We start from the raw sequence: 9954 nt of genomic DNA, 5'->3' as shown, positions 1-9954 counted from the left end.
ATGACGAAGACGGGGGCAAAGGTACTTCTGGGCACCCCAATGTTGAGAACGTCCACATGATTTTTGCTCGTGTTGAAAGCAAGAGCCACCTCAAGGTGATCAACTGAGAGGTGAACATGGCAGTTTCGACTGTCACCAAATATCTCGACTGGGCCAAGACACCGGTAACTTTTGATCAGTCGGACCATCCGGCTCATACCGACCCTCGGGCGGCAGGCCTTGGTGGTGGATCAAGTCGTGGGAGGAGTCCAATTGCACAAAATCCTAATCGACGGTGACATCGGGCTTAACATCATCTATGCTGACACCTTAGAGGTGATGGGCATCCCGATGACCCGGCTCAGCAAGGGCAATATGCAGTTCCATAGGGTAATCCCCGGGAAGAAGGTTAAGTCACTCGGCCAGATCTCTCTCGACATTGTATTCGGTGAAGAGAAGAACTTCTGAAAGGAACATCTGACTTTTGAGGTGGTGGACTTCTAAAGTGGGGCTGGCGCCCGTACGCGACGTCCCGGGGGTGGAGGCCTCAGTGCACGATCGTAGTTGTCATTACGCCAGGGCGATGCGACTCGATCGCATCTCTGATCTTCATGACAATCTCTAGAGGAAGAAGTGGCTCGACGCCTGCCCGAGCCGAGTGGGCTATGAGTCGAATGGACAGTCTCCGCACGCACGGATGCGCTATGGATCCGGTCTCTAGACTAGGACATCGCCGCATTCTGTGACAGTGCTGTCTTGAGGAGCGCCTGGATCTGACTAATCCCCTCTCCGGTCGAAGAGCCAAAGGGCTGAATGGAATCCAGGATCCGAGTGGCGGCAGCTAGATTTTGCAATGGAGTACTAAGAACTTGATACTTACGAGGCTGGTCACTCAAGTAGAGTCGACGTTTGTGCCGATTGGAACTGGTTTGATTGCGCTCGCGTTCATCCAGCTCCTTCTGAAGTCGTTCAAGGAGGTCGCGCTCGGCCAAAGTAGGCATGCGAGTCGACTCCATGGCTAATGCCTTAGGAGTCATTCCGGTGATGGGAGTGTTCAGGAGCTGGTCGTTCCGGTGGCGAAGTTCGTCATGCTGCTCCTGAGTGAGAGCTTGAGGCACATATGGCTCGTGCCCTGGGAAGCCGCCGTTGGTGTTGACGTGGGATGCACCCGCGCGATCGTCTTTGGGCTCCGGGTAGCCCGGGGGCACGCGTGCTCAGAGTTATCCGCCATGAGGATCTCAACGGTCGGATCTACACTATCGGACTTGGACTCCTTTGAGGAATCACCGAGTGAACCGTCGGAGAGGTCAAGGGAGGGCTTGTCGAACTCGATAGCCGCCACTTGTTTCGCTGCCGCCTGAGTGGCGACAGCGTGCTTGATCCAACGCTGCAGTCGTGAACGCCCGGAGCGCTTACGACGGTGTACAACGGTGCGATGAGTAACCACTCGGTATGGAGCCGAGGGCTGTCGGAGAAGGACTCCGTAGGAAGAAGCTCAAAAGTGTGTCACGCCAAGGGTGGGCAACGCCTCCACGTCCAGCGGGGCTTCACGTAGCCACGCCGAGTCGTCGGTGATGAAGGAGATCGTCCCGAAGCGGATTTCGCCGCCGACTAACATGATGATGATGATGATGAAATCCACCTACACCGTGAAATTTGGCTAGACGCCTAGCCCCTGGTGGGCGCCAACTGTCGGGGTTATGATCCTGAGAAGAGTACTAGGGGTATGAATAAGGGGAAGAGACTAGCTACGGCGTAGTTGTAACACATGGTGTTTAATGAGTTCAGGCTCCTCACTCGGTGGAGGTAAAACCCTACGTCTCATGCCCTGAGGCTTGCTTTGATTTGATAGATAGGACTACAAGGTTGAACGTGCCCGGCTATGGAGAGGGGTGTGGCTTATATAGAGCGTGCCACAGCCCCATGTCTCCCATGCCGCCGGGGCCACTAATGCCATTGAATGAGGCAGTTACTGGTGTGATGATCCTATACTACAGGAGTTATAGGTAACGGTAGTTATAACTCCATTTAGTGGATGACTTAGGATTCCTTGACCATTGCAGCTCCCACGACGCCTTCTTGCCCTGTACGTCTGAGTGGTTGATCGTCCGCCGAGTGACGTGTGGTTGTCCGAGTGCTATAGAGCCGTCCGAGTGATCCTCCTGATGTACACATCTGAATGTCAGCATGGTCCGGGGACCTGCCCATGTGGGTCCCGAATGATGGGTCCTTGACCGTACCTATAATAGGTGGCCACATTACACACCGCAGTTTCTGGATTATTCTGATGAACACAACCATCTTTATTAAAATTGAAAGGAAACAAAGTCAAATGCATCAACAAATTGAGTACAAAAAACATAGTCAACTACGATGGAGCCATAACATGATATGAGTTTAACACCTACAACGAGTCAACTTCTTGATAAGGATCTTTCGTAAGTCACGCCAGCTAGTATTTCAGGCCCGTCGAGAGTGGCGCTAGAAGAGTAGTGGGATGTAATCTCACCTTAAAACGTCACCATGACCATCAGGAGGCCGGCCATATGTTGCGGTGCAGATCTGGCTGCTGGCACTCCGGCATGAACCAATCTGCAACATTTACTACGTTACTCTCAATTATGTTCTGAGGGCTCGTGAATTTGGTTAGGCCTTTGAAATTTATCCTTAGTTTCATGATAAATCTTGTAATATGCCCCTCTTAGTTCTACAAAAGTGGACACCAATAACGTCTTGTCCCCCCCCCCCCCCCCCACACACACACAATATTTTATATGTTCTATTATGTGTTTTTGTAATTTTTATTATTTTATTGATTACATTTGGATGATAGAGGCAAGCTTTATAAGTTGGGTGTGGCTAGATCTTAGTCGACTGAGACTTAATCAAGTCTCAATCAAGTGACACTACATATAAAAAAGAAGAAAGAAAAAGTAAAAGAAAATTTTGCATGGATCTCTATGTGAGATCTTACGAATATACCATCGACTGAGACTTCGTTAAGTCTTAGTCGATTGAGATTTAGCAATACCGTTATAAGTTGTATCATGTATTTTCATCACCTTGATGTGCCCTCAAGTGATAGTGTGAAGCGTGTAAGCTTTTTCAAAGGTTGAGATCTTGGATTTGTGGATCTTCCGGCGCAAATGACTTCAATGGTTTCTTCTTCAGAATGTTGGTTCAGCGGAATCATGCCCTTGATGACTTCCAACCGCGATAAAACCCACTGGCTGGATTTGGTGATGGAGAGGCGGCGACGGTTGTGTGTCATCGACTCAGTTCACGACAAAGAGAACGATCGGCCCCTCCGGGATCTCAGTGCATTTTCTTTACCTTTTGTACTCTCATACAACACAGATGTGCCCTTCCTGGTGCTCCTGGCGCAAACTATCATGCGCTCTAGCAGGTTCCCGCGAGCGAATGACGAGGTTCATGCTAGGAGGCTCCCACGAGCGAGTCATGCGTGCGATGAAGACTAGTTCTCATCGAGCTCCCCACTGTGAGACTATTTTACCCACCCTCCTCCCTCACACACAACTAGAGAATTGCCATGATGTGATGATGTTGCAGGTAGAAAGAAGTGTCATGCTCCAACAGAGAAACTTGTAGAAAAGTAAGTCTACAAAGTGCCATGCTATATATACAGAATATTACAGATGCATCAGATATAATTGCCTTGCTACATAAGAAGAAAGGTTCGCATATGACTGCCAGCTACATCAGGATAACTGGCCTGCTGCAACATAGAGAATTGACATGCTACATGATCGAGATTGAAATGCTACAACATAGAGAATTGTCCATGGTACAGTGTAGAAAGTTGCCACCATGTTCAGGAATTGCCATGCTACTACATCAGAGGGATGTGCCATGTTTGTAAAAGCGAGTTGGTGTATGTAAAAGTCTAACAAAACATAAAAAATTCCATGCTATAGCTGATATACTTGACATGTTAAAAACATAATTTGTCATTCTCTAGATAGCCACTTGTTCGGGATTTAAATGGAGTAAAACACAGAAAGTTGCCATCTGAAAAGATTGGGCCTAGGGGAGATAGTAAAGCTGATACGCCAGGAGGATGCATGCTATATAGCACAAAAGTATAATCGGGGCCGTTCGCTCCTTGGGGGATCTGGAGTGAACAATTACATCATCGCGTCGAGATACGTCTGATAAGAGAAGTGGCATTGTGTTCGCGCCAGAATGTACTAGAGATCGAACCTTTCCTCATTATCATTTTCATATTTTTTTAAGAGGTGTGTGTTGCTGGTTTGAAAGATGTCTCATAAAAATTCCAATATCCACTTTTTTAAAGGCAGTATCCAATTCCTTGTCTCTCCTATTAATTAGTTTTTGTTTTATATTTAGGGTTGATTTGTTTTTTTTCATACACATTATATATTAATCAATAAAACATAGTACAATTGATCCAAAAAAAACATAGTACAATTGCACAAGTAGTACATGCGGAAATTACCAAATGTCCAAAAAAAACATTGCAGAATGAACCCCACATAAAAATAAAACTACGATTCGGTTTTATTAGTGACGATGGCCTGCGCAGCAGTTACCCTCGCTCGTCGACCCGTTTCCATTCGTGAGCGGCATTTAAGGGCATGTACAATGGTTGATAAAATAGTTTTATCTTAAGTCTTGCATGTAATTAAGAGATGACAAAAAAGATGTCTACAATGGGTCATTTCTTAGCCTTATCTTCATAACTAGTTATTCCTAAAAACGTGGTGACACATATTGTGCTAAGATATCATCTCTTGTCTTATCTTAAATAAGAGAAGACAAGCCTTTTCTTATGAGTTCTCTCTCCTCCACCTCATTATTTATCCTACATGGCACTTCTAAGATAGCATCATTGTACGTGCCCTAATTACTCCCTGCAAACGTGACTAGTACTACCATCGGTAACTGAACAGAAGAGAGCCGGTTCACGTGAATCACGTCCACGGAGCACTGGCCCACGTAAAAGGCAACCGCTCCCCGTCGCTGCGCCCGCAAACTACCCGATCTCCCCCGCTTCTTCCCCTCCTCTGCCCCCCTCCCGCTTTTATCTCCCGATCTCACGCATTTTGGGAAGACAAGGGAGAGAGAAACAGAGGAGGCCATTCTTTACACCTTCCTGGGAAAAGAACCGGGAGGAGGAGGAGAAGGCGAGCGAGACGGAAGGGAGCGAGGAGGAGGAAGGCGCGACGAGATGAGGGAGATCATCAGCATCCACATCGGCCAGGCCGGGATCCAGGTCGGCAACGCCTGCTGGGAGCTCTACTGCCTCGAGCACGGCATCCAGCAAGATGGCACCATGCCCAGGTACGCGCGCACGCCATCCCGATCCCTGAATGCATTCCGTTTCTTGATGTTGCCAAGCGCTGGTGCGCGCGCTACTGGTTATAATATATTGGCCGCAAATTACGGTTAAATTGATCCTGTTTTTCTCTTAATCTTGTGTTTTGCCTTTTTTTTCCTTTCCCCCCTGTAAATCCTACGAATTGCGAATGGGGATTGCGGTAGTCCCGGAGGAAATTCCCTTTTCTGAATCATCACCATGTTCCGTTAGTCTGTACTTGTCGTTTGGACATTGCGATGGGATTATGGGGCAGGAATTTTTTTCATGTTGCTGGTTGTCCGGAGATCGGCAAGAAGAGGACGAGACGATCGGCGTTTCAAATTACAAGTTCGCCCAAGTCCTCCGTACTCTTTTACTTCATGCATTTGTTCCGTTTCTGTACAAAAGAGGCTGTCTCCCTAAGAATGTTCTGTTTCTGTTAACTACTAGACCGGACAGGCGTCGTGTTCTTTGTAGACTGTACTGCTAAAGTTGGTAGGCACGTACCACGAGACAGTTGCGAGTTCTTATCCCGCGGGATCTGAAAATTTGACAATGGTACGATGCTTAATTAGTATTGTTGGAAACTTTCTGCTTCATAAATATTTTAACAGTGGAGCTATGAGTACCGGACTGAGCACGGATTGAAGAGTTTAATCTGGCTAGCTACTAATAAAGGCATCCTCCTGGAGGATTTGTTTTGTTGATTTGGTGTAATGCTTGTTCCAGAAGCATTCATAAATACAAACACTCTTACCCTGCCTCTATTGTCTCAGGATAAGTCTTGATTGGAACCTGGCTGTAGAGAAGTTAATTCACAGATCGGTGATTAGAGTTCTTCCAATCCATGTATTAACGCTGCCTTTTGGTTGATGATTCAGTGACACCACGGTCGGGGTTGCACACGATGCGTTCAACACGTTCTTCAGTGAGACCGGTGCGGGCAAGCACGTGCCGAGGGCCATCTTCGTCGACCTTGAGCCCACTGTCATCGATGAGGTGCGCACCGGTGCCTACCGCCAGCTCTTCCACCCGGAGCAGCTCATCTCTGGGAAGGAGGATGCCGCTAACAACTTCGCTCGTGGCCACTACACTGGTAACTCATCTTACATTTACATGGTTGTTATGTAAACCCTAGTCTATTGCGATTATAAGTGTATCCAGTTCTGATTATAATTGTGTAATGCAGTTGGAAAGGAGATTGTAGATCTATGTCTGGATCGTGTACGCAAATTGGCAGACAATTGCACCGGCCTGCAGGGATTCTTGGTGTTCAATGCTGTTGGTGGTGGAACTGGATCAGGACTGGGCTCTCTGTTGTTGGAGCGCCTCTCGGTTGATTATGGCAAGAAATCTAAGCTTGGTTTCACCATTTACCCTTCCCCGCAGGTATAACTTGTTCATGAACCAGTGTTATGTTAATGCGTGTGTTATTTCAGAAAATTTGAGTGTACTTTCTTGAGGGGCCAATGACAATGAGGGAAAATTTGAGCGTATTATTCAGTCTGGTTTAATTTTTCGTTCTGAGAGGATGTTGTCTTTAAGCTAGCTCTTCCATCATTTTCAGATATTTTCAATAGAATATGTGTAAAGCTAAAATGCTAATGCTGGCGTAAAATTAGTTTACTTAGAGCCCTGATTATATGGTATCTGTAAAGCATGCACTACTTATGAGCCAACATTATTCCATAGCACTGTACCTACCTGTCCATGTGACTGGACTGTGGACCATTCAGGGTATTCATGTGAGTAGGTTATCTGCATCTTAGCTGTTGTGGGGACAGTATGGATAGATATGTTGTTACATTATTTTCAGTTGGGCTTATCATTATCCCTTTTATCTTATGCCACTCTGTATTTCAGGTCTCAACAGCTGTTGTAGAACCATACAACAGTGTCCTCTCCACTCACTCTTTGCTTGAGCACACCGATGTTGCGGTCCTCCTAGATAACGAGGCTATCTATGACATATGCCGGAGGTCTCTTGACATTGAGAGGCCAACCTACACCAACTTGAACAGGCTGATATCACAGATCATATCCTCACTTACCACCTCCCTGAGGTTTGATGGTGCCATCAATGTGGATGTCACAGAGTTCCAGACCAACCTCGTCCCTTACCCACGTATCCATTTCATGCTTTCGTCGTATGCCCCTGTTATCTCTGCGGAGAAGGCTTACCATGAGCAGCTCTCTGTGCCTGAAATCACCAACGCTGTGTTTGAGCCCTCAAGCATGATGGCCAAGTGTGACCCTAGGCATGGCAAATATATGGCCTGCTGCTTGATGTACCGTGGTGATGTTGTTCCCAAGGACGTCAATGCTGCGGTAGCAACCATCAAAACCAAGAGAACTGTCCAGTTCGTCGACTGGTAAGCTGTCTTTCTCGCGTTATTAGTTGCGCTTATATTATTATCACGAGCAGCTATGCACTTAAAAAGTTGACACTTGATTGTCTAACTAACATATTTATGCTGCCATCACAAAGGTGCCCTACCGGGTTCAAGTGTGGCATCAACTACCAGCCACCATCCGTTGTCCCCGGAGGCGACCTGGCAAAGGTTCAGCGGGCCGTGTGTATGATCAGCAACAACACTGCCGTCGCCGAAGTGTTCTCGCGCATCGACCACAAGTTCGACTTGATGTACGCCAAGCGCGCGTTCGTGCACTGGTACGTCGGCGAGGGCATGGAGGAAGGTGAGTTCTCAGAAGCCCGTGAGGACTTGGCCGCTCTGGAGAAGGACTACGAGGAGGTTGGCGCCGAAGGCGCGGACGACGAGGGCGATGAGGGGGATGACTATTAAGTAGCTGGTTAATAAGTAGTTGGCTGGTTAATGATTGGCTTTGATCTGTATACTCAGTAAGTATGGTTCCATTGCGTTACATATTGATTGCTGTTATGCGTGTTTCCTTTCCTGTAATGTACTGAAGATGTTGTTAGGGTGGCCATGATTGTTCCCATTTTGGCTTTCGATGCTACTCGTCCCAAGTTTGGTGTGTGTGTATGCATCATTCTGAGCCGAACTGCAAATGTTGTTCTCTAATGCACTGTGCCATGTTAGTAGTACTACGGACGTTTCCATTTATTGACTCATCTGCTGAGGATGCCAATTGTGTATCTGAACCACTGAAATGTGGAAACCCTGAAAATGGTTTCCATCTGTACACACGACAGATGCGAACGGCCTGATGCCAGTGCGGTTGGTAAGTTTGGTAGACTGGTGACGCTTGAGGCTTTGGGAATCTCAGGTCTGGTCCCGGTTCCAAGATCGCTGATAAAAGATTTCCCAGGTGTTGTGCGAGTGAGGCACCAACCATATGCCACTAGCCAACTTCTGAAGACGGAGTATTTTTAGTTGCCGACGGTTCCCTCTTCTTTCTTTGAAATGCGGTCATATGTTAATCCTTACAAACACATTAGAAAAAAAGGTTACAATCAATTCTATGGCAGTGCTGACGGTGTTACAGCCCAGGGGTGCCTCACCTTACCGGAAGTTTGCATGGGCCCGCTAGGTCGGTTATATCATGGGTCGATCAGCTCGGTCCATGACCCTACAACGTGATAGGAGGTTTGGAGTACCAGACAAGGCAACCGACACCAGCACCTACAGTGTGGCTAAAAATTTGAGCACGTAAGGTAAGCCAAGTGTGGCAAAATCAGTGACAAACCAAACATACTCTAAAATAATTTGCAATTGGGGGAAGGGTGGGGGGGGGGGGGGAGGATTCAGCGATCCTTCAGCCCTTTAGTAAGTACTCTCTCTGTAAGCTAACATAAGAGCGTTCAGATCACTATTTTAGTATTCTAAACGCTCTTATATTAGTTTACTGAGGGAGTAAGTTTTTTTATTCCTCCATTATTTAGAGGTATTTTTCTTCCTCCTAGCAGAGACGGAGTTGTGGAAACAAACATGTGTTGTGACTGCCATACCGCAGCTAATTTAGAGGTACTTTTCTTCCTCCTAGCAGAGACAAAGTTGTCGAAACAAAGATGTGTTGTGACTGCCATACCGCACCTAATTCGCTTTAGGACCAGTAAATCTCTGCTTGTTCCAACAAATTTCTAGTCAACAATCGTCACACTCGCACAATACTAGTACGGAAAACAAACAGGAGCACCCACATCATCCCTCGCCATTGAGGGCCTCTTTGATTCATAGGATTACAAAAACACAGGAATAGGGAAAATGTAGGATCGGAATGGCATGTCCATTGGATCCCTATGGAATTTGTGTTTGTTTGATTGTGTCACGGGAAAAACAAAGGATTTCTTCCAAGAGGTTTGAGTGGATGTTAGTATTTCTGTGAAATGTAGTACAAATGAATCCTTAGGAAAAAATCCTATAGGATTCAATCCTACGAATCAAACGACGAACGTAGGAAAAATTCCTAAGGATTCTAATCCTTCAAAAATCCCATGAAAATCCTTTGAATCAAAGAGACCCTGATTTGTGTTATGCTACCCGACTTGGAGGCTTTCGCTTCAATCGAGCCGAAATTGCTAAGAGGCTGATTGGTTTGATGCCAACATTTGACATTGTCAATATTCGGTGAGCTAACAATTGGCAAACGCAAAGTTTCTATAATTTGTTAACCTTTTGAGAGCTCGATAAGAAAAGTTGGCAACAAGCCAACAT

The 9954-nt window shown here is 46.5% G+C and overlaps 1 protein-coding gene across 1 annotated transcript; it reads left to right on the top strand.

Annotated features, from left to right (window-relative positions):
* Positions 1-5001: 5001 nt before the first annotated feature.
* Positions 5002-8403, top strand: LOC123044457 (tubulin alpha-1 chain). Its single transcript, XM_044467195.1, has 5 exons — positions 5002-5301; positions 6199-6413; positions 6507-6706; positions 7181-7689; positions 7806-8403. The coding sequence occupies exons 1-5, from the start codon at positions 5189-5191 to the stop codon at positions 8119-8121; spliced, it is 1353 nt and encodes a 450-aa protein (XP_044323130.1). The 5' UTR covers positions 5002-5188; the 3' UTR covers positions 8122-8403.
* Positions 8404-9954: the final 1551 nt, after the last annotated feature.

Source organism: Triticum aestivum, chromosome 2B, assembly GCF_018294505.1.
Source record: "Triticum aestivum cultivar Chinese Spring chromosome 2B, IWGSC CS RefSeq v2.1, whole genome shotgun sequence".
Classification (NCBI taxonomy): Eukaryota; Viridiplantae; Streptophyta; class Magnoliopsida; order Poales; family Poaceae; genus Triticum; species Triticum aestivum.
This window is presented reverse-complemented; position numbering and strand designations above follow the sequence as displayed.